General features: G+C 41.7%; 1 protein-coding gene and 1 long non-coding RNA gene across 8 annotated transcripts in view; one reads left to right on the top strand and one right to left on the bottom strand.

Moving 5' to 3' along the window:
* MAK (male germ cell associated kinase) overlaps nt 1-23325 on the bottom strand; it is a 57329-nt gene extending 34004 nt beyond the window's left edge. For 4 of the 7 annotated variants that reach the window (XM_012440300.2, XM_021672678.2, XM_012440296.2 and 1 more), the window contains exons 1-5: nt 23280-23325; nt 17191-17518; nt 6757-6811; nt 5696-5817; nt 3608-3687 (exon numbers count right to left, since the gene is read on the bottom strand). In XM_012440300.2, the coding sequence (XP_012295723.2) occupies nt 3608-3687; nt 5696-5817; nt 6757-6811; nt 17191-17291 (358 nt within the window). In that variant the 5' untranslated portion in view covers nt 17292-17518; nt 23280-23325. Of the gene's footprint in view, nt 1-3607; nt 3688-5695; nt 5818-6756; nt 6812-17190; nt 18666-21986; nt 22808-23118; nt 23200-23279 lie in introns of those variants that run through there. The other 3 variants (XM_012440297.3, XM_012440298.3, XM_064362978.1) reach the window with 3 other exon arrangements.
* LOC135269217 (uncharacterized) overlaps nt 1-23470 on the top strand; it is a 57786-nt gene that overhangs the window by 1018 nt on the left and 33298 nt on the right. The window contains exon 2 of the long non-coding RNA XR_010337532.1: nt 22769-22886. This is a non-coding gene — a long non-coding RNA (uncharacterized LOC135269217). The remainder of the gene's footprint in view (nt 1-22768; nt 22887-23470) is intronic.

Raw genomic sequence — 23470 nt, forward strand, 5'->3', positions numbered from 1 at the left:
TGGTGGCTCATGCCTGTAATCCCATCACTTTGGGAGGCTGAGGTGGGTGGATCACTTGAGGTCAGGAGTGCAAGACCAGCCTGGCCAACATGGTGAAACTCTGTCTCTACTAAAAATACCAAAAAATCAGCTGGGCATGGTGGTGAACACCTGTAGTCCCAGCTACTCTGGAGGCTGAGGCAGGAGAATTGTTTGAACCCAGGAGATGGGGGTTGCGGTGAGCCGAGATCGCGCCACTGCACTCCAGCCTGGGTGACAGAGTGAGACTCTGTCGCAAAGAAAAAAGTAAACCATATTTATTGTCTAAGAAGTAATGGGATGTAGGGGCCCTGCTTTTTTTCTCTTTTCTTTTCTTTTTTTTGGAGACAAAGTCTCACTCTGTCGCCCAGACTAGAATGCAGTGGCACGATCTCAGCTCACTGCAACCTCTGCCTCCCGGGTTCAAGCAATTCTCCTGCCTCACCCTCCGGAGTAAATGGGATTACAGGTGTCCACCACCATGCTTGGCTAGTTTTTTTATTTTTAGTAGAGATGGGGTTTCGCCATGTTGCCCAGGCTGGTCTCGAACTCCTGACCTCATGATCCACCCAACTCAGCCTCCCAAAGTGCTGGGATTATAGGCATGAGCCACTGCACCCAGCCGGGGCTGGGAAGACTTTCTAAGCCTAAACATTTTTCCTCACTTCAAAGTCAGAATGGGCTCTGTTTGTGACATCTGTAACAGTTCTGTAATCCGAGTTTATACAGTACTTCTAACTCTAAATAGCTGGTAACATGCATTTCACTACGTCCAAGAGACATTCATTGTACTTTTGTAATGTAATGACAGGAATGGGACCATGTGATGCAGAGCGGAGTGACACTAATCCATAAAGTTTAAGAGAACTAAATCAATTACATATTTGTACAGCTGTGGTTTTCCCCACCCTAATATAAAAATATTGGTAATTCAGTCCTATTTGAACTAAACATTAGTTTCATTTTTTGACAGTAACAATTTTATGTATGTATGTATGTATGTACAGTATGTATTTGAGACCAAGTCCTGCTCTGTTGCCCAGGCTGGAGTGCAGTGGTGCAATCTCGGCTCACTGCAACGTCTGCCTCCTGGATTTAAGCGATTCTCCTGCCTCAGCCTCCAAAGTAGCTGAGATTATAGGTGTGTGCCTCCATGCCAGGCTAATTTTTGTATTTTTAGTAGAGACAAGTTTTGACCATGTTGGCCAGGCTGGTCTCTAACTCTTGACCTCAAGTGAGGTCTCTCCCAAAGTGCTGGAATTACAGGTGTGAGGCCAAACAACTATTTAAAAATATCTATTTTCTTGAAGTATTATATCTGAGATGCTTAATTCTACAGCAAGAATTATTGGCTTTTGTGAAAATGTTGAATTATCCTTACACGTTGGCTTATTTGGCTTTTGTGAAAATGTCGAATTATCCTAACAGCCTGGTTTCCCCAATTACTCTGTAGTCAACCACACAGTCAACTCTTGATTACTTACATGTTATTTACTTTCAATCACAATTTAAAAATCCTAATAGAACTTCCTCCTTCAATCATTTATGCTTTAGATGTTGCTGACAGCATAAATCAACTCAGGCAAATATCAAGTTTATGATGAGTTTAAAACAATTAAAAATCAGGAATCCATTATGAATAATTAAAATAGCAGATATCCCTTATTTCCATATAGTTAATACATTACTGATATTTCCCAATAAAATACAGTATATCATTATAGGATTTAGACTTTTAAAAGAGCCTAATAGTTTATATGACACAAATAAATAGTTTTTTTTATGTTCTTAAAACATTTTTTAAATGTTCTTTTAATAAATTTAAGAAGTGTTCTTAAAATATTTATATGGAATCCTGAATAGCAGTTTTGGAAGGTAAATAATTCCTGTGTCAGTTAGAGGATAAAGTAAAAAAAGAAAATATAAAATATAGGATGAGACCTGGTATGGTGGCTCACACCTGTAATCCCAGCACTTTGGGAGCCTGAGGCTGGAGGATCACTTAAGCCCAGGAGCTTAAGACCAGCCTGGGCAACATGGTAAAACCTCATCTCTACATAAAATAAAAAATTAACTGGGTGTGGAAGCATGTGCCTGTAGTCCCAGCTACTAGGGAGGCTGAGGTAGGAGGATCACTTGAGCCCAGGAAGCCGAGGCTGCAGTGAGCCAGGATGGCACCACTGCACTCCAGCCTGGGCATCACAGTGAGATTCTGTCTCAAATAATGATAATAATAAAATTAAATACAGGATGAGACATGAAGGGAACCTGATGGTGATTTTTAAGTGCCTATGTTCAGAACACAGCAATGTTATGGGACAAACTTTTCTAATTTAATATCTAAACATCCAGTGATTCTAAACAAATGTTTTTAAAAAAATAATCATATTAACTTTTTGGACTAATAATTATTTTGGTTTGATGGATATGAAAAAGCTACATTAATCAAAGTACATAAATAAGAAATTCATAGAAAACAGAACAAGTATTAATACTTGCTTTAATTTCATTCAGAGAATAGAAACAACTAAATGTAAATACTAAGGAAAACTATAAAACACTACTCCATGGGTGCTACAAACTATTTAAATGTTAATAATTGGTCATGCTAGATTAAAACAGTCTAATCTTTTTCCAAAAGAGGGTCCTTTGTTTTTTTTCATTTCCACAATAAAATTAGGGGGAATGAGGTTGCAGGATGAGTTATGATGACTGAGGCTAAAGGCTGATGATGATTAAACTGCTAAAAAAAATTCTGCTCTGGTGGAAGATAATTATAGATTATAGAAATTCCCATTTATTTATTTATTTGAGAAGGAGTTTTGCTCTTTTTGTCCAAGCTGGAGTGCAATGGGGTGATCTCAGCTCGCTGCAACCTCTGCCTCCTGGGTACAACCTATTCTCCTGCCTCAGCCTCTCAAGTAGCTGGGATTTCAGGCAAGTGCTACCATGCCTAGCTAATGTTTTATATTTTTAGTAGAGACAGGGTTTCACTATGTTAGCCAGGCTGGTCTCGAACTCCTGACCTCAGGTTGATCCACCCGCCTCGGCCTCCCAAAGTACTAGGGTTACAGGCGTGACTCACCAAGCTTGGCCTTTTTTTTTTTTTTTTTTAATCTGAGATAGTGTCTCACTCTACTCCCCAGGCTGGAGTGCAATGGCTCATCTCGGCTCACTGCAACCTCCATCTCCCGGATTCAAGCAATTCTCCTGCCTCAGCCTTCCCAGTAGCTGGGATTACAGGTACCCACCACCATGCCTGGCTAATTTTGTATTTTTTTAGTAGAGACCCAGTTTCACCATGTTGGCCAGGCTGGTCTCAAACTCCTGATCTTAGGTAAACCACCTTCCTCGGCTTCCCAAAGTGCTGGATTACAGATATGAGCCATCACACTTGGCCTGAAATTCCATTTTATATAGAATCACAGAAATTCTCAAATTTTTAAATAAAAATGTCAGTGTGTATAGACACACACCCCAAATTTGTATTTCTCCAATATAACAGTTATTTAAGTTTAATATATAATTTCTATGCACAATCTCGACAGTAATCTAAAGAGGTAGGAAATGAAACTTAAAAGAAACCTACCATGTTTATGGATAAAAGCCAGGCCTTGCAATATCTGATACATAATATTTCTGATGACTGATTCAGGGAACAACTTGTTTCTGTAAAGAAATGAACAAACAGTCACATAATTCTGTTAAACAACCAGCCAACCAATCCAAAGAAGGTTTATATTCCCCCTGCCTTGGAGCCTCTGTTGGCCTCATGATACTGGTTAAAGATATGATGGATTTACAGTGTGAAAGCTCATACATTTAATACATGAAAATCAGATTTTTTTTGTTTTGTTTTGATGTGTGGTAAAAACTCAAATCCCAAACTAAATGTATTGCACACATATTAAATAGCTAAATTTTAAACTGTCCCAAGAAGAGTAAAGCAAGTTGAAAAACGGAATTACTAACAGATAAGCCAAGCTTGCAAATCTGTATTATGTAGGCTTTAAGAATTTAAGAGGTGGCTGGGTGCAGTGGCTCTTGCCTATAATCTCAGCATTTTGGGAGGCCAAGGTAGGAGGATCGCTTAAGTCCAAGAGTTTGGGACCAGCCTGGGCAACATGGTCAAACCTTGTCTCTACAAAAAAATACAAAAATTAGCCAGGTGTGGTGGCGCGCGCCTGTAGTCCAGCTGCTGGAGAGGATGAGATGGGAGGATCACTTTAGCCTGGGAGTTTGAGGCTGCAAGGAGCCATGATTGTGCCACTGCACCCCAGCCTGGTGACAGAGTGAGATCCTGTCTCAATAAATAAATAAATTAATAAATTTAGAGGTATAAATAAATGCTTCAGTTCTATTCTACATATTGGTGTTGTCCAATAGAAATATAAGAGCCGGCTGGGTGCAGTGACTCATGCCTGTAATCCTAGTACTTTGGGAGGCCGAGATGGGTGGATCATCTGAGGTCAGGAGTTCAAGAGCAGCCCGGCCAACATGGTGAAACCCCGTCTCTACTAAAAATATAAAAATGAGCTGGGTGTGATGGCACGTGCTACTCAGGAGGCTGAGGCAGGAGAATCACTTGAACCCGAGAGGTGGAGGCTGCAGTGAGCCAAGACTGCACCACTTCACTCCAGCCTGGGCAAAAGAGCGAGACTCCATCTCAAAAAAAAAAAGAAAAGAAAAAAAGAAATACATGAGAGCCACTTGTGTACTTAACATTTTTCTAGCAGCCATGTTAAAAGAAATCAAACAGGTAAAATTAATTTTTAACAATATATTTAATTTAACCTAATATATACCAAATACTATTCCAACATGTAATCAATATAAAAATTAGCTAACTGCACCACTGCACTCCAGCTTGGGTGACAGAGCAAGACTATGCCTCTAAAAAAATTTTTTTATTATAAAAATTATTCATTTTTAAAATCTTACCATTTAAATTTTTTAGAGGCATAGTCTAAATATATATTATATACTATAATTATCAACCTATTTTACTACTGATTTATTTATTTTAAATAGTTCAAAACTACTGAACATTTCTCACTTTAAAAGCAGGCAAAATGGACGTTTCCCAGATGTGACCAGAACAACCACCAAAACATTATCTCCCCAAGCACAGGGTGGAGGACCAAAACTCTCCCTTTACAGATTCTGCCCACCCATTTAAAAATTGTGAATTTCCTTGGAATTGGTAACACATCAAGTACTATCACTGACTTGTGTCTTCCAATGAATGAGTTTCTTAAATCTTTTCTTGAAAGGAACTTTATTCCTTTTTCCATTCTTTCATTAACCTCCACGAGATGCTTGGGAGAGCAATGAAGATAATTTTCTCAGTACTGCCCAAGGCCAGCTTTGTTACTGAGTACTAAACTATATATAAGTTTGATTTTAAAAAGCATAAATAGATAGTATGTGTATTTATATGAGACACTGAACTGGCTGGCCTTGACTTTTAAGGATTTACAACAGAAAAATGGTGGCTATGTCACAGCTGGCTCTTCTTCAGTGTTAAATGTTACCCTTTGATAAAGATAACAGAACTAGTTAATTTAAATTTACCTTTCGGAGTGATCAATCTTTATTTCGTAAAGTCTTGACATACTGAAAGGATCCAAAGAACTCATGGAGGGAATAACAGGGAAGAAAGTGAATAAAAACATACCTGTCTTTCATTAATTGATAGAGATTTTCTTTCATATATTCAAATATGAAATAAAGATGGTCATTTTCTCTGATAACTTCTTTCAATTTAATAACATTAGCATGATTAAGTTTCTTCAGAGACTGAAAAATAACCAATACGCATTTAAGTTTCTTAAAAAAAAACTTATAGAAGTTGGCAAAATTGCATCAGTGCTAAGTTTGATAATTACCTTAAGTAATTTTCCATTTTGCCTGGGTTCATTAATTCGTAACATTTTAATATCTACATAATTGCTTTAAGTAATGAAAGTTAAGTGCAAACAATAAACCAAGCTAACAATAGGTATCAAACATTTCAATCTGTTACATTTTTCCCTTGGTTTATTAAATAGGTCTAACTTTTGCCTGACTTAACCATGCAAAGGTATCCAAAATGGTATCCAAGTCTTTAAGCATCAAATCTAAGGAAACGGTATGTAGTAATTTAAAAACTTGTCTTTTGGTGGCTGGGCGTGATAGCTCATGCCTGTTATTCCAGCACTTTGGGAGGCTGAGGTGGGCAGACCACCTGAGGTCAGGAGTTTGAGACCAGCTTGGCTAACATGGTAAAACCTTCTTTCTACTAAAAATACAAAAATTAGCTGGGCATGGCAGCACATGCCTATAGTCCCAGCTACTCAGGAGGCTGAGGTAGGAGAATCGCTTGAACCCAGGAGGCAGAGGTTGCAGGGAGCTGAGATCACGCCACTGCACTCTATCCTGGGTGACAGAGTAAGACTTTGTCTCAAAAAAAAAAAAAACAAGTTGTCTTTGGAGAATATGATTTAAGATGCTCTTTTGAAAGTGAGAGTGAACTTTCAAATGTGAGAATATAATTATATGCTATTCTACACTGACATCAGAACCAGAAGAAATGAGAAATTAATTTAGAATATAAAGGAAAAACAAATACAATTATCTTCAGAATGCTTCCCACAGAGAATAAAACAATCTTAACTAAAAATAATCTTAACTACTGTCCTCAAGCCTCAGATAGAGTTAAAGCCCCTTCTCAGGTTCTTTTCATCTTTAGGATTTTACCTTAACTTCTCTCAAGTTCATACATTCATCCCAAGAATAAAACTTTCTCTTCATCCTAAAATAAATAAAGGAAAGTTTAGTGTTCAGGGATTGAGGATTCAAAGACACAGATTCCACTGTTGGCTTTCTTACTCTAGTACTGGTTCACTTTGGGCAAGCTATCTCTTTCCTCATCCTTACAAGGAAATCACTTCTTCCCGTATATCTCAAGACTAGTTGGTAGGACTACATCACATCCAAAATTCAGCTTTAACACAAAAATGACAAAATTACCATTCATCTTCCTTTCTGGGTGAGTTCTTAACACTTCTCTAATAAGTTTATGCCTTTCTTAAAGGGTCCCTTCCAAGTTCCTCTCATTTTAGAACTTAAGAGATAAACATGAAACACTATACCTCAGAGGGGGTTAGGGAAAGAAATTACAAATTTTGAGCAAATTTAGTCAAATAATTTGATCTGATAACTTGCATATCATTGCATCAGCTTTAGACAAGAGGCACATAAAGCTAAAGATCTCCCTACTTAAATGATTTAAGTTGGCAAAAAATCAGAAGTAACTATAAACGTTAGAAATGGCTTTCTTGAATTTTGTTTACTTCCCCTCTTTTATCTCAGTATTGGTTTCTATTAGAGCTAAATGTACCAAAAGTGTATTTGGGGTAAAAAGTATTTCCACTATATACACCATAGTCACTTGGTGTGTTTTTATATGAACATGTGTTTTTATACGAACAGATTTTTAGTCACCATACAAAACAGGATAAAAAACAGGATTCATATTCTAAAAAATGTTTCTTCAGGTATGGAAATTACAAGGCTGGACTGTGAAAAAGAACCAAATATGCCATACTGCTTTCATTTAGTGTTATAATCTCCTACTGAGATGTTCCAGAAGATCCTTAGGAAGCTTAGAGTTGTCTTTATTAATTAGAATAATCCTTATGATCCAGAGGCTCCAGGGGGTATAATACACAAATGAGGCAATGAGTAAAAATGGGCAGCACATCACAGTCAAGAACAGAGGCTGTGGAACCGCACTGCCTGGATTCAAATCCTTGCCCTGTCACTCACAGCATGACTTTGGACAAGTTACCTAATGATTTGTCTATGCCTCAAATTCGTTAGCTAGACATACAGTAGAAACTGCTGCATAACAAAAGCTTCTTGCAAACTGCTTAGTTCAGCACTCACTAACTACCAGATGTTTTCATTTTTACCAATATCTATGACTGACTGTAAGACAATGTAAAGGGCATCAATGCTATTTCCAAAATATCCTTAGTGAATCAGAATTTCATTTTCAGTTATTCAGGTACTAGAAATTTATGAAGAAGTGTGATGAAATGGGGATCACTAGCTTATTAAAAGATACTTTTCAGTGCTATAGGTTTATAAAATGTCTCGCTAAAATGTAAAATGTAAATCTAGCACAATGATGAATTTAAAATAAAACAGTCAATTCAAATATAGCTATAAAAAAGTTGATTAATAAAATGATCATATCCATGTGAAATTGCACACATAATCTGCTATGATTTTTTTCCTTTTTTTTTTTTTTGAGACATGGTCTCATTCTGTCACTCAGACTGGAGTGCAATGGTGTGATTATGGCTCACTGTAGTCTTGACCTCTTGGGCTCACGTGATCCTCCCACCTCTGCCTCCTGGGTAGCTGGGACTATAGGTATATGCCTCCACGCCCAGTACATTTTTGTATTTTTTGTAGAGATGGGGTTTTACCATATTGATCATACTAGTCTCAAACTCCTGGGCTCAAACAATCTGCCCACCTCAGCCTTCCAAAGTGCTGGGATTACAGGCATGAGCCACCACAACTAGCCTGCTATGATGCTTGAAATATAATTTCAGAATTTTATTTTATTTTTGAGATGGAGTCTCGCTCTGTCACCCAGGCTGGAGTGCAGTGGCATCATCTCAGCTCTGCAACCTTTGCCTCCCCAGTTCAAGTGATTCTCTTGCCTCAGCCTCCCAAATAGCTGGGATTACAGGCGCCTGCCACCACGCCTGGCTAACTTTTGTATTTTTAGTAGAGACAGGGTTTCGCCATGTTGGCCAGGCTGGTCTCGAACTCCTGACCTCAGGTGATCTGCCTGCGCCGGCCTTCCCAAGTGCTCAGATTACAGGCATCAGCCACCATACCCAGCCTAGAATTTATTTTTCATTTTAGGGGAAAAGTATCAATGGATCTTAAAGTGTTACCTAACAAGTTGCACCTAGAATATTTATGGCCTAAATTGGAAATGCCTAAAATTTTATACCACCAAGCGAAAGACTGACTGGATATTATGGGATGTGAATGGTTTTGGTAACAAACAAACAAAACAATGAGAATGGAGAATGAGGACTCTGATATTTGCCATTTTCATGTAAAGTGTATCCCTCTACATTAGGCTTGAAGGAGACGGCAAAGCCTGCTTGTACAACTCTTGTAGATAGCTATCTTGTTCAGACATGAGGAATAATGGCTACAGTGAATACTCAGTGTAGGTTAAACTGATAATCTGACAGTAGCCTGGCTTCACAGTTCCTTCACTCCTAAGTGATGTTCACCTCTGTCCTACCACGATCACTCATAAACTCCTTGTGATGAAGAGTTCTACTGTCCAAGACCTCAACCTTTACCACTTCAGACTCTGAGCATAACCTCTTATCCTTTTCACCATCATTACCCTCGAAACTTCTTCATACAACCTCTTTCTTGTTCAGCTTGTGGCTATTCCTACAATCACCCACGTGGCGTGGCTTGCCTCCTCATCCAGTTGGCCCCACCATCAGCCTTTCACCCACTACACTCTCCAGATCACACACACGCTCTGAACATCCCCTTCTCCCACCGTTCCACCGCTCCTGCCTTGTCATCCTCCAGTCTCCATACAGATGGGTGGAGGTGGAAAGAAAAGTCATTAAAATGCTCCCAGTGCCTCCACTTTCACGTCCGTCCTGTGTAATTTCAGGCGGACTCTTCCTGACACTGGGCAACCCTTTTGTGGCTTTCTTAGCAACTCAGTAATTCATCCTTCAAACTCTCCAAAGCTCCATGCCTCCACTGCCCACTTCCCCCTACTCCTTGTCCCGCTGCGGTCTGGCTTACTTCTACTATTCCACTGGAACAACGCTCACCACGGCTGCCAGTTATGTCATATTCCCCAAACCCAAGGAACACCACGGCAGATGATATTGTTGAAATATCATAAGGCCATTTCCAGCCCTTTCCTTCTGCCTAATATAGACGTTGGAAGAGTAAACACTCTCTCAGCCTCCTTTGGAAGTAAGAGAGACCGCGTGACCCAGTGCTAGCTGGTAAGACGTAAGGGGATGTCCTTGGGGACTTCCGGGAAAGAATTACTACTTCCTGATAAAAGATGGAGAAGAGTTAGCTGGTATTATTCTCCTTTCTTCCTCCTTGAACAGGGATGTAATGCCTGGAGGTGCAGCAGCCATAAGGTGGTCATTAGGTGACACATTTAAGGACGAAAACAATGCTAACTGCTCAGCATGAAAATCATAAAACATCTGAATTTCTTGGGTACAACGTTGAGCCATTGAAAGAGCTCTGGAATCATCACCCTCCAGACTTCTTGATACCTACTTCTGCTTCTTTAGATCTTTCCCTTGGTTTCAGATATTTTCTACATTCTCCTGGTTTCTCCCCTATTTCTCTGGTGGCTCCTCAGTCTTTTCTGTAAGATCCTATTCCAGGGTGCATACTTTATATGCCATGGTTTCTCAGTGCTCTAAATGAAGACCTCTTTTCTTCTCCCTCTAAAGAGTTTCAATTACCATATGTGGACTAGTAGACTAATCATTCCGAATCATTAGCCTGCACCTCTGTTTTGAGATTTTTTTTTTTTTTGAGACGGAGTCTTGCTCTTGTCACCCAGGCTGGAGTGCAATGGTGCGATCTCAACTCACGCAACCTCTGCCTCCCAGGCTCAAGCAATTCTCCTGCCTCAGCCTCCCGAGTAGCTGGGATTACAGGCGTGCGCCACCATGCCTGGCTAATTTTGTATTTTTAGTAGAGACAGGGTTTCTCCATGTTGTTCAGGTTGGTCTCAAATTCCTGACCTCAGGTGATCCGCCCACCTCGGCCTCCCAAAGTAAGTGCTGGGATTACAGACGTGAGCCGCTGCACTCAACCTTGTTTTGAGATTTAAATGCAAATATTCCATTGACTAAAAGTCATCTTAAAGTCATTATGCCCCAGACAGAATTCAGCTTTACCCCTAGGCCTGTGATTGTCCCCTCCTTGACATGGTACATAGCACCACCACTATATATTTAAGCCAGAATCCCAGGAGTTAGCCTGGACTCTTCCCCATTTTTCACTCCTCCCTCCATCCTCATGCCCAGTCACCAGTTCCTATACAGCCTGCTCCCTAAGTGTCCCTCAACTGTATCCAGTTACATCCATCTCCAGAGCTATTTTCTTGTCAGGCACCACTTCTAACCAAGATGACTGCACTGACCTTCTACCTGGCCACCCTGTGTCCACTCTTGACCTCTTCAATCCAGTCCCCACTCTTCTGCTAATGAGCCAGTTCTAAAAATTTGATCACATCAACAATGCTGCTTAAAATCCTTCAAGACCTTCTAGTCCTCAAGATACACAAACTCGGCTGGGCACGGTGGCTCCTGGCTGTAATCCCAGCACTTCGGGAGGCTGAAGTGGGCAGATCACAAGGTCAGGAGTTTGAGACCAGCCTGACCAACATGGTGAAACCCCGTCTCTAATAAAAATATGAAAATTAGCCAGATGTGGTAGCACATGCCTGTAATCCCAGCTACTTAGGAGGCTGAGGCAGGAGAATCGCTTGAACCTGGGAGGCGGAGGTTGCAGTGAGCTGAGATCACATCACTGCACTCCAGCCTGGGTGACAAGAGCGAAACTCTGTCTCAGGAAAAAAAAAAAAGGGATATACAAACTCTTCCATGTGGCTTCACAACTTCACCTGTTAGCCTCACATCCCTCCTCTGCCCCACTCCTATTCCACACTTCAGCTACCTGCACTTCTTTCAATTATTCAGCCCCAGTTAGTCCTTCACATACTCTCTCTTGCCTCCAGAGCTTCACCACACTATTTCTTACTCCCTGGAGCATTTCCTCCCAACCCCCTTTTTAAAAAATATTTTTCTCTCATTCTTGAGGTCTCCTTGACTTGGGAAGCCTTTTATGATACTTCTCCAGTGTGGCTCCTCTTTGCTCCCATAGGACCCAATATTCCCCCATCGTAGGACTTAACATACTTGATGTAACTTGTTGAATCTGTTGGTCTTCCTGAGTATATTGTAAGACATCTGTGTTGTCCCCATTATGTCCTGATCATGAAATACAGTAGGAGTTTAACAATTTTGTGCTAAATGAATTTTTCAATTTCTTCAAGTCTTCCATGGGACTCCTCTTCTCATTCATTTTTGCTCCATCTTACCTAAGGCGGAGCGCTGCCCAGCACACAGTAGATACTGAATGTGGCAGACACCGTAAGCCGACTAGCCAAAAGCCCTCCTCGTCCTCCTCATTCACAGAGTCAGCTTTTGCACAGGGATATACAACACTCAGCTAAGTCCTCAGTTTCCCAGCCTCCCTGAAGCTAGGGAAGCCCGCATTTCTGATCAATGAGAAGAAAGCCGATGCATTCTGGGTGGGGTGTGGGAAAGTTTTGGCTTTCCCAATTTAAAGAGTACAGTAACTAACTGCCTCAGCTCCTCCCATTGCTTCCTGCTTGGAGCTCGCACTCAATGCCTGGAGCTGCAGGAGCTATTTTTTGAAGACGGAGCCTAGGTCTGTGATGACATCGAGACAAGGTACTAGACCTGGGCTGCCTATCTCAGGGCTGTTTTTTTGTTTGTTTTTTTTTTTAAATAACAACAGTTTCATTGAGATAGAATCCACAGACTATACAATTAGAATCCACATACTACACAATTCACTCATTTAAAGTGCATAATTCAAAGGGAGAATTCTGCCAAGATGTTTTATTAAATGAGAAAAATGAATTCCTATCTAGGTTTCTTTTGGTTAGATAGTAGTTCATTCACCAACAACGCTCCTAGATTACATACTTATGGCCTCCTATCAGCGCTCAATTTATTTGACTTCTTACAGGATTTCACCCCTCAGTTCTCCAAAGACTTTACCTAGGTCTATGTAGCTGAGGCCCAATATCCCATTTGATGAAATTGAAGGATAAAACAAATACCATATTTTTGCCACTCAGAAAAAAATTATGAACATTTTGTCACATAAAACCAGACAGTAATAACCATCTGTGGGACTGTACCCAAGACCCACCAACGCCACTTCTGATTCTCCTACCCTCCTCCCCAGAAACCACAGCTATCATGAGTTTTGGGTATATCTTTCCTGACCTTTAAAAATATTTTTATATAAGATGTATTTGTGTATAATAAAATATTTCTTTATGTGAATTTATATAATCATTTCATCTACAGATGACGGCTGTTTCGGCTCATTTTGTCTAATAACCCTTATTTCTTAGATTCCTGTCTTATTGCAGTAGAGAGGATCTCCAATGCAATCCTAATCAGCAGGGCTATCAGCAGGCATTCAGTCTTCAAACTAAGTGTACTAACATTACTTCTGATATTTCACATTAATATGAATTACATTGGTTTTCTCAGGGCAGGGAAGTTTTATTCTTTTTTCCTTTTTATTCTTTTATTCTTTTTATATACAGCCTTGCTAAGAGGTTTTTTTTTTAGACAGGGTCTCACTAGGTCACCCAGGCTGGAGTGCAGTAGTGGTGGCATAATCTTGGCTCACTGAAGCCTCGACCTCCTGGGCTCAAGCAATCCTCCCACCTTAGCTTCCTGAGTAGCTGGGACTACAGGTGCGTGCCACCATGCCCAATTAATTTTTGTATTTTCTGTAGAGGTGGGGTTTCACCATGTTGTCAAGCTGGTGTAACTCCTGGGCTCAAGCAATCCTCCTGCCTCGGCCTCCCAAAGTGCTGGGATTATAGGTGTGAGCCACTGCATCCATCCAAGAGGTTTTTTTTTTTTTAATCATAAGTTTTTTAAGAAATCAAGATTTGTTTTTATTAAATTCATTTAATCACAAATGAGTACTGAATTTTATTAAGCCTATTCAATAAATTTTTCATTTCCTTATCTGATGATAATGACTGTTTAAAAATATTTTATGAAGTTATTTCCTTGTACATGTAATAGTTTAGATCATAATATTTTAAAACATTTGCTAAATCATTTAAATTTTAGATTGTCATAATTTTGTTGATGTGTGATGTGGAGATGTGTATCTGAGGAGTCCAGGACTGGTTCTGCTGGAAGCCAACTGCCATATCCTGAGGCTATTCAAACAACCCTCTGGAAAGGCCCAGGGAAGGAGCCTTTGTTAAAGGGAGCTGAGGTGCCTCTTGCCAACAGCCAGTACAAACATGCCAACCCTCAATGAGTGTGATGGGTTGAATTGTGTCTCCCAAAGCTCCTATGTTGAAGTCCTAGCCCCAAGACTTTCACAGTGTGATGGTGTCTGAAGATAGGCTCTTTAAAAAGGTAATTAAGGTTAAATGAGGTCTTTCACATAGGCCCAAATCTGATATGACAGATGTCCTTATAAGAAGAGCCTGAGCAATATGGTAAGACCCCATCTCTACAAAAATTTTTTTAAAAAATTAGTCAGGTGGGGCCGGGCACAGTGGCTCACACCTGTAATCCCAGCACTTTGGGAGGCCGAGGTTGGGTGGATCACCTGAGGTCAGGAATTCAAGACCAGCCTGGCCAAGATGGTGAAACCCCATCTCTACTAAAAATACAAAAATTAGCTGGGCATGATAGTAGGTGCCTGTAATCCTAGCTATTTGGGAGGCCGAGGCAGGAGAATTGCTTGAACCCGGGAGACAGAGGTTGTAGTGAGCCAAGACTGTACCATTGCACTCCAGCCTGGGTGACTGAGTGAAACTCTGTCTCAAAAAAAAAAAAAAAAAAAAAAATCAGCCAGGTGTGGTGGTACATGCCTATAGTCCCAACTACACTGGAGGCTCAGGCAGGAGGATGGTTCAAGCTCAGGAGGTTGAGGCTATAGTGAGCTATGTTTGCACCACCATACTTCAGCCAGGGTGACAGAGTGAAACCCTGCTTTGAAAACAAAAAGAGGAAATGTGGACACAGACATGCACAAAAATAAGATCATATAAAGACCTAGAGAGGGCCGGGCGCAGTGATTCACACCTGTAATCCCAGCACTTTGGGAAGCCAAGGTGGGCGGATCACCTGAGGCCAGGAGTTCAGGACCAGCCTGACCAACATGGAAAAACCCCGTATCTACTAAAAATACAAAAATTAGCCAGGTGTGGTGACACATGCCTGTAATCCCAGCTACTCAGGAGGCTGAGGCAGGAGAATCACTTGAACCTAGGAGGCAGAGGTTGCAGTGAGCCGAGATTACACCACTGCACTCCAGCCTGGGCAACAAGAGCAAGAAAACTCTTTAAAAAAAAAAAAAAATACCTAGAGAGGATATGGCTGTCTACAAGCAAGCCAAGGAGAGAGGCCTTAGAAGCAACCAACCTGCAGATACCTTGATCTCACACTTCTTGCCTCCAGAACTGTGGGGAAATAAATCTCTGTTGTTTAAGCTGCCCAGTCTGTGGCATTTTGTTACAGCAGCCCTAGCAAACTAAGAGTAAGCCACCTTGGAAGTAGATCCTCCAGCCCCAGTCAAGCCTTCAGATGGCTGCAACTTTGGCCAATTATCTGAGGGCCATGAGAGAACCCAAGCCAGAACTACCCAGGTAAGCTACTTCTAAATTCCCGACCCATAGATAGAAACTATGTAAATTAACAAACGTTTCTTCTTATTTTAAATCACTAAGCTTTGGGGGTATTTTGTTATGTGGCAATAGATAAACACAGTGGAATAAAAACAAACAAATTGACAACAATCAATTCTATTTAATCAATAAGTTCAGGAAAATAACATATATCGTTCAGAACTCAATTTGATATTATCAATACCATATGATTTTGAGACCTTGTTTTAAAGAAATAATAAGCTCAAGGCTCAGTGCGGTGGCTCATGCCTGTAATCCTAGCACTTTGAGAGGCTGAGACGAGCACATCACCTGAGGTCAGCAGTTCAAGACCAGCCTGGCCAACATGGTGAAACCCCATCTCTACTAAAAACACACACACAAAAATTAGCTGGGTGTGGTGGCTGGCCTGTAATCCTAGCTACTTGGGAGGCTGAGGAAGGAGAATTGCTTGAACCCGGGAGTCAGAGGTTGCAGTGAGCCAAGATGGCGCCACTGTACTCCAGCCTGGGCAACAAGAAAAAAAAAAAGCTCTACAGGCCAGGCATGGTGGCTCACACCTGTAATTCCACCACTTTGGGAGGCTGAGGTGGGTAGATTGCTTGAGCCTGGTAGGTCAAGACTGCAATGAGCCATGATCATACCACTGCACTCCAGCCTGGGCAACAGAGTGAGACTCCATCTCAAAAACAAAAACGAAAACCAACAAATAAATTTGAAAAAACATTCCAAAGATTACCTGTAGCTTCAGTCCAAATCTATTATACATAAAAAGAGAGGTACTTATATTTTTTGGTTTATCAGTGTAGCTGGACAAGCCAGACAAAGTAACATACATGAGAATCAGCAGAACTACTCTTTGGCAATGTTCTTTTCCAAGAATGACATTCCACGTGAGCCAAAATAGTATTTGGTCTAAACTAAACCCCTGTTTCTGTGCTTGTATATATTCTATTTTTTTTTTTTTTTGAGACAGAGTCTCTTTCTGTCACCCAGGCTGGAGTGCAGTGGCGCAATCTCGGTTCACTGCAACCTCTGCCTTCTGTGTTCAAGAGATTCTTGTGCCTCAGCCTCTCGAATAGCTGAGATTACAGGTGTGTGCCCCCATGCCTGGCTAATTTTTGTATTGTTAGTAGAGACAGGGTTTCATCATGTTGGCCAGGCTGGTCTTGAACTCCTGACCTCAATCCAAAGTGCTGGGATTACAAGCGTAAGCCACCGCACCCAGCCTGTGCTTGCATATATTCTTCTTTTTAATTTTTTTTTGAGATGGAGTTTCACTCTTGTCGCCCCGACTGGAGTACAATGGTGTGATCTTGGCTCACTGCAACCTCCACCTCCCAGGTTCAAGAGATTCTCATGCCTCAGCCTCCTGGGATTACAGGCATGAGCCCCCATGTCCGGCTAATTTTTGTATTTTTAGTAGACATGGGGTTTCGCTATTTGGCCAGGCTGGTCTTGAACTCCTGACCTCAAGTGATCTGCCCACCTCAGCCTCCCAAAGTGCTGGGATTACAGGCATGAGCCACCACGCCCAGCCTGTGCTTGTATATATTCTTAAGCAAGGACAGGAAAATAAAGAGCAGAGTTTTCAAAGGTGAACTTGGCAATGTCACACATGGTACCTTTTGATGGCCACCAGCTCCCCGGACTCGTTACTCTTGCCCATAAGCACACTCCCATAGGTGCCGTCCCCCAACTGTCTCATGGTTGTGTATCGGTTCATCTTGGAAAAATAACGCAGCAGAAGTTGTTGATCAAAATGGCTTCCTCGTTGAATATAAATCTGAATGCTTCTTAATTTTTATTTGTTTTTGTCCTCACACTGTTGTTGCTATGCTGGTGACGTGTGTCATCATTAAATATAGGCCCTTCCTCAAGATGATGTAGGTTCACGAGCTATAGCATGAAGGAATCTGGCAAGGAAACAGCGCTTCCATTCTTATGAACACCCTAAAAAAGAAAGCAAGGATATCATGAATTTTCATTAACAAGTCTCTTTAAAAACTGTACTGATGACTTAGAGCACAGGGAAAAATTATAGATAATATAAATGCTAGTGTCAGTAAGTCATTTGGGCTATGTGAAATAAAGTTCACTGATAATACTCACTTGGTAAATGCCTCATTTACATGGTACTGTGCTATTTATGTTCAATAATGGCATAATGGCTTGTGTTATTCCTTTTTTACTCAATATAATCTATATTATTACAGATCAGACCTTGGAAAATTGACATCTATATTATATCCCTTCTTTGAATCAGTTTTTGTATCATATTTAATTTGGCATATTAAGTTGAAAACTCTACTGCTTGTAAATTTTCTGTGGAATATAAGTACTCCAATTGGGTAAGGTAAGTATAAAGCAAACTTTTATTTATGAAAGAAATAGCATTATTTTAAAATTTCATATTCTGTTTAAATAACATGCTATTTTATTTTACATAAAACTAAGAAAAATTTAAGGACTTAGTGTCACACTAGCTTCATACAAAGAAATAAGAAACATAGCCGGGCATGGTGGCTGACGCCTGTAATCCCAGTGATTTGGGAGGCCAAGGCAGAAGGATTGTCGAGGCCAGGAGTTTGAGACCAGCCTGGGCACCATATCACACCCCTCTTTAAAAAACTAAAAAATTAGCTGGGCTTGGTGGCACGCTTGTAGTCCCAGCTACTTGGGAGGGTGAGGCACAAGGATTGCTTGAGCCCAAGAATTCAAGGTTACAGTGAGCTATGATCACACCACTAAACTCCATCCTGGGTGACAGAGTAAGATTCTGTCTCTAAAGAAATTTTTTTTTAATTTTTAAAATAAAAATTAATTTTTTAAAATAAAAAAGAGAACTAGAGCCTGAAGATGTAACTGAAATGCTGTAATCTCATAATCAAACTTGAATGAATGAGGAATTGTTCATGGATAAACAAAGAAAATGTTTTATCGAAATGGAATCCACTCCTGGTAGAGATGCTATTAACATTGCTGAAAAAACAACAAAGGTTTTTTTTTGAGATAGAATCTCACTCTGTCACCCAAGATGGAGTGTAGTGACTCAATCTTGGCTCACTGCAACCTCTGTGTCCCAGGTTCAAGTGAGGGCAGCCCCTGCCCCTGTCACCATCATTCCTTCACCCCCCAGTAGCTGGGATTATAGGTGCGTACCACCCCACCTGGCTAATTTTTATATTTTTAGTAGAGATGGGGTTTCGCCATGTTGGCCAAGCTGGTCTTGAACTCCTGGCCTCAAGTGATCCACCCACCTCAGCCTCCCAAAGTGCTGGGATTACAGGCGTGAGCCATTGCCCAGCCAACAACAAAGGATTTAGAATATTACATAAACTGAGTTGACAAAGCAGTGGCAGGATTTGAGGAGACTGACTCCAATTTTGAAAGAAGTGATATTGTAGGTAAAAATGCTATCAGATAGCAGTCTCACATATTATAGAGAAATCTTTTATGAAAGGAAGAGTCAAGCAATGGAGCAAATGTCATTGTTGTCTTATTCTGAGAAATGGTCTCAGCCATCCCAGCCTTCAGCAGCCACCACCCTGATGGGCCAGCAGCCATCAACATAGAAGTAAAACCCTCCACCAGCAAAAAGATTGTGACTCACTGATGGTTCAGATCATCAGCATTTTTTAGCAATAACATTTTATTTATTTATTTTTGAGACAGAGTCTTGCTCTGTCACCCAGGCTAGGATGCAGTGGCACCATGTCAGCTCACTACAACTGCTGCCTCCCAAGTTCAAGCAATTTTCCTGCCTCAGCCTCCCAAGTAGCTGAGACTACAGGTGTGAGCCATCATGCCCAGCTATTTTTTTTGTATTTTTAGTAGAAACGGGGTTTCACCATGTTGGCTAGGCTGGTCTCGAACTCCTGACCTCAAGTGATTCCCCCCCTCCGCCTCCACTTCCCGAAGTTCTGTGATTACAGGGGTGAGCCACCACACCTGGCAGCAATAAGATATTTTTAAATTAAAATTATTCTTCTAGAGAAAATGCTACTGCACACTAAACATACTACGGAATAAAGTAAACATAATTTGTATATGTATTTTGAAACCAAAACACATGCGTGACTTGCTTTGTTGTAATATTCAATTTATTGCCGTGGTCTGGAGCTAAACCCACAGTATCTCTGAAGCATGTCTGTAGTTTGTTTTAAAGTGCCTTTACAACTTAGTATTTCAATCAAAGAGTTATTTTTCTCTCACTGTAGCACTTTCATTTAAATCATAGAAATTGCTTCTCTATTATATGCAGAAACTTAAGACCAACAAGGACATGTGGTAGTTGTGAAAGTACTTAAGATTTCCCAGAACAGGCTTTCTGGGACTACAGGCATGCACCACCACACCCAGCTAACTTTTGTATTTTTAGTAGAGACAGGGTTTCACCATGTAGGCCAGGCTGATCTTGAACTCCTGACCTCAACTGATCCTCCTGCCTCAGACTCCCAATCACACTGGGATTACAGGCATGAGCCACCGGGCCTGTCCTTGTCTCCTTATGAACTGGTGCTGGCTCTTACTATCCCTAATGAGGCTAAAGGAAACATCCTCTTTGATCCAAAATCATGCAGACTAAACTCCACAACTCAAGCCACGTACCCCAACCTCTACCTTAAGATTCCTAATGCAGCACCTCTAGTCATGTGGCAATGATGGCAGCGAGTGTTATTCAGGAAGTGGAAACAGAGTACCAAAAAATTTACCTTCATTGGCCCAACAACCTGAAAAAATAGGATTAATTACTACTCTCTCTTCCATTATTAAGGCCATCAGCCACCCCCATCACCATGGCCCTGGGGTGGGAGGATGACCTGAAGCTGCACCAGTATGATCAGCACAACAGAACACCAAGTAACTGATGACTTTCCGCCCTGGCCTGCACACCCAGCCACTTTGAGAGTGGCTATTGTGGCGACTTCATTCCAGGCCTAACCAATCAACTTCTGAATAAACATCGGCAACACCAATTGTCTTTCAACTGATGACAGCTATAGGATAGGGTATACTTATATTGAGGGAAGACTAAGCAAGGAACACGACCATTTCCCAGCTCCTTTCTGTTTAAGGGGTGGAGTGGTGAGGATTATGGCCATGACACACATTTTTAAAAGGTCAGATTAGTGGCTCTGTGAGGATCTGTCTCATTTAAATCCTACCTAACCTTTAAGTAAAAGAAGTTTACATACTGCGCTCCCTAAGAAAAAACTTTGGAAAGTTGTCTTTTGAACTATATTAATTACAAAATCAACAGCTCCCCAGGTTGAGAAACTGATCTATTACAACTGTTCCTTCTATCCCCTGAACATACAGGGACAATGGTCTCATGTAGAGACATAGATATAAAGGTAAAGCTTTTAAAATATCATTATTTCCAGGTACCTACTAACTGATAGCACATAAGCAACTACTTTTATCAGTGTAGCGCAGCAACTACTGATTACTAATCAAAAAGCTATGTTCTTAAACACAGACTTCCCATGGTTCTCCAGTTCACACACAATAATATTTCTCTACAAGTTACATATATGCTTCTCTGTTGACCTATGGAAAACTAATTCTACAAAATAGGGATATATTAACACAGTTTCTTATGTACATGAATACATATATATATACACACACATATATATGATATACATGCAACAAAGCAAAACCCAGGTAAATATAACTGTCATCCTCGATTAATAGAATTGTTAGAAACTTGGAATTTTCCACAATCAAGCTATATTTATTGACTTTCCTATGGTTAGAGAAAAAGACACTTACTTAGAGGCTTAATTATAGACCTACACAAAAACAAATACCCTTATAATTTATCTCTCATTCTAGTTTTCAACTTTTTAATCTAAGTCATAATTACTGGTTAAGTGCACAACTGTTGTAAATCTGGGCTTTATTCTCAACAGCTTCTGCCAGTTATTAAGAGATTTAGATAGGATTAAAGAAGATTAAAATAGAGGGCAAATGAAGGGTAAAACTCGTGTCTGCCAATCACTGAACAGATAAAGCTTGGATGTCTTCAACTTGGCTTTCTAGAACATACTATAATTACGTCACTCCGAGGCTGGCATTAACGCTTGCAATACTTAACCTTTTAAAAGTCACTAAATTCTTTAAAAAGCAACACAGGAAAAAGATCCCAAACTAACCAAGTCAAAGGTTTACAGAAATTAAATGAGGAGCTATTACAACGGGAAAGCAAAGATTCTATCTTAAAATATAAGAGCACAGTTCTCTGTGCCGACATTCACAAATTATTTCAAAGCTAACACACAAAGTCCAGCCCGACGAAGAGATTAAATGTCCCGCTCGGTGCCTGCTGTGGAAGCAGTCGGCTGCGCGGTCTGGGGAAGTTTCTCCCTCCCGGTCAAGCCTCGGGAATTGGAGGGCCGGGGAGGCGGGGCCCTACCGAAAGGCTGGAAATTCACTTTTGTCTCCATCATTATTTCACTCAATGGGTTGTCCTGCTTAATAAATTAAGACCGATAACTTTTGGTTCCCTCTTTGAGAATTCCGTTATCATTAGAACAAATGTCTGTTTCTTTGAAACGATTATCTAAACACAATTCATACAGCTCTTTCCTTGTAGAATTGCGATCATTCACCGCTAAAAACCAGTTTTGTTTGTTTTAAGACAGAGTCTCGCACTGTCGCTCGATCTCAGCTCACTGCAATCTTCGCCTCCCAGGTTCAAGCAATTCTCCTGCCTCAGCCTCCCGAGTAGCTGCGACTACAGGCAGGCGCCACCACGCCCAGCTTTTTTCTTTTTTCTTTTTTTTTGCATTTTTAGTGGAGATGGGGTTTCACCATGTTGGCCAGGATGGTCTCGATCTCCTGACCTCGTGATCCGCCCGCCTCGGCCTCCCAAAGTGCTGGGATTACAGGCGTGAGTCACCGCGCCCGACCTAAAAACCAGTTTCACTGCTCTCGACATCGCACTTTTGACCTGTCCCTAAATTAAAACGCATTATTTGCAGAAAAGGGGTAGTTTTCGTCACACGCTTTCTGGTTCGACTTTGCAAACCAGGGCCCTTAAAAGGCTCCGGTGGCCGCGTGCTGGAAGGAGTGGGGGGAGTCCAGGGCCGTGGATGGGACGCAGTTGGGCGGGATTCCACTTTCACCTGATCATCATGGGATGCACCAACGAGGGCTGCAATCGGACCTAGTTCCTGTTTTTCTCCCTCGTTTTAGATTTTGCAAAAGTTCTGAACACAGTTCCGCTGCCTCCCGGAGACCCAATCCTGCCTCTGTCCTATAAGCAGTTTCCACCGCCAGCCCACGCAGCAGGGGAGCGAAGGAGGGCGCAGAGGTAGGAGACCCCGGGGGAGAGGTTCGGGGCGGGGGTCTCTCAGGCTGGCGGACGCCCCGCCGTCTTCCTCCCACGCCTGGCCGGCCCCCGCGGCCCAGGAGGCGGGAGAGTGGTCAGGAGGCCGGAGAGTGGTCAGGAGGCCTGGGAGACACCGACAGTCTTCCCTCGAGCGGACCCTTCGCGCCTGCTCCGCCCCTCCGGGGGACCCTGCTCCTTCCAGTTCTTTCCTTACCCGCATCCGGGACCCGTCTCCCGGCGGAGATCGGCCCTGGTAGCACAGGGCGCCGAGGGGACATGCCCGGCCAGCCTAACAGGTCGGGCTCGGGCTGGGTCGGACGGAGGGTGGCAGCCCCGCAGCCCGCTCGGGATTACCCGCCGGTGCCGGCCGCTTACCTCGTTCACTTCCTTGTGAAGCTCCGGCGTCTTGTGTGTTTCATCTCCTAGGAAACGGCGGGGGCAGCAGGCGGGCTTACGGCCAGCCCAGAGAGGGCGTGGCCTGGCGGGAAAGCCTCGCCAATCCCGCAGGCCTCGCTTTCCCAGGGGCGGGGCTTCAGGAATCAGGATCTCCGCTAAGCTGCGAGTCT

Source organism: Aotus nancymaae, unplaced genomic scaffold (assembly GCF_030222135.1).
Source record: "Aotus nancymaae isolate 86718 unplaced genomic scaffold, 86718_ANA_hifiasm-v0.15.2.pri h1tg000051l, whole genome shotgun sequence".
NCBI classification, from domain to species: Eukaryota; Metazoa; Chordata; class Mammalia; order Primates; family Aotidae; genus Aotus; species Aotus nancymaae.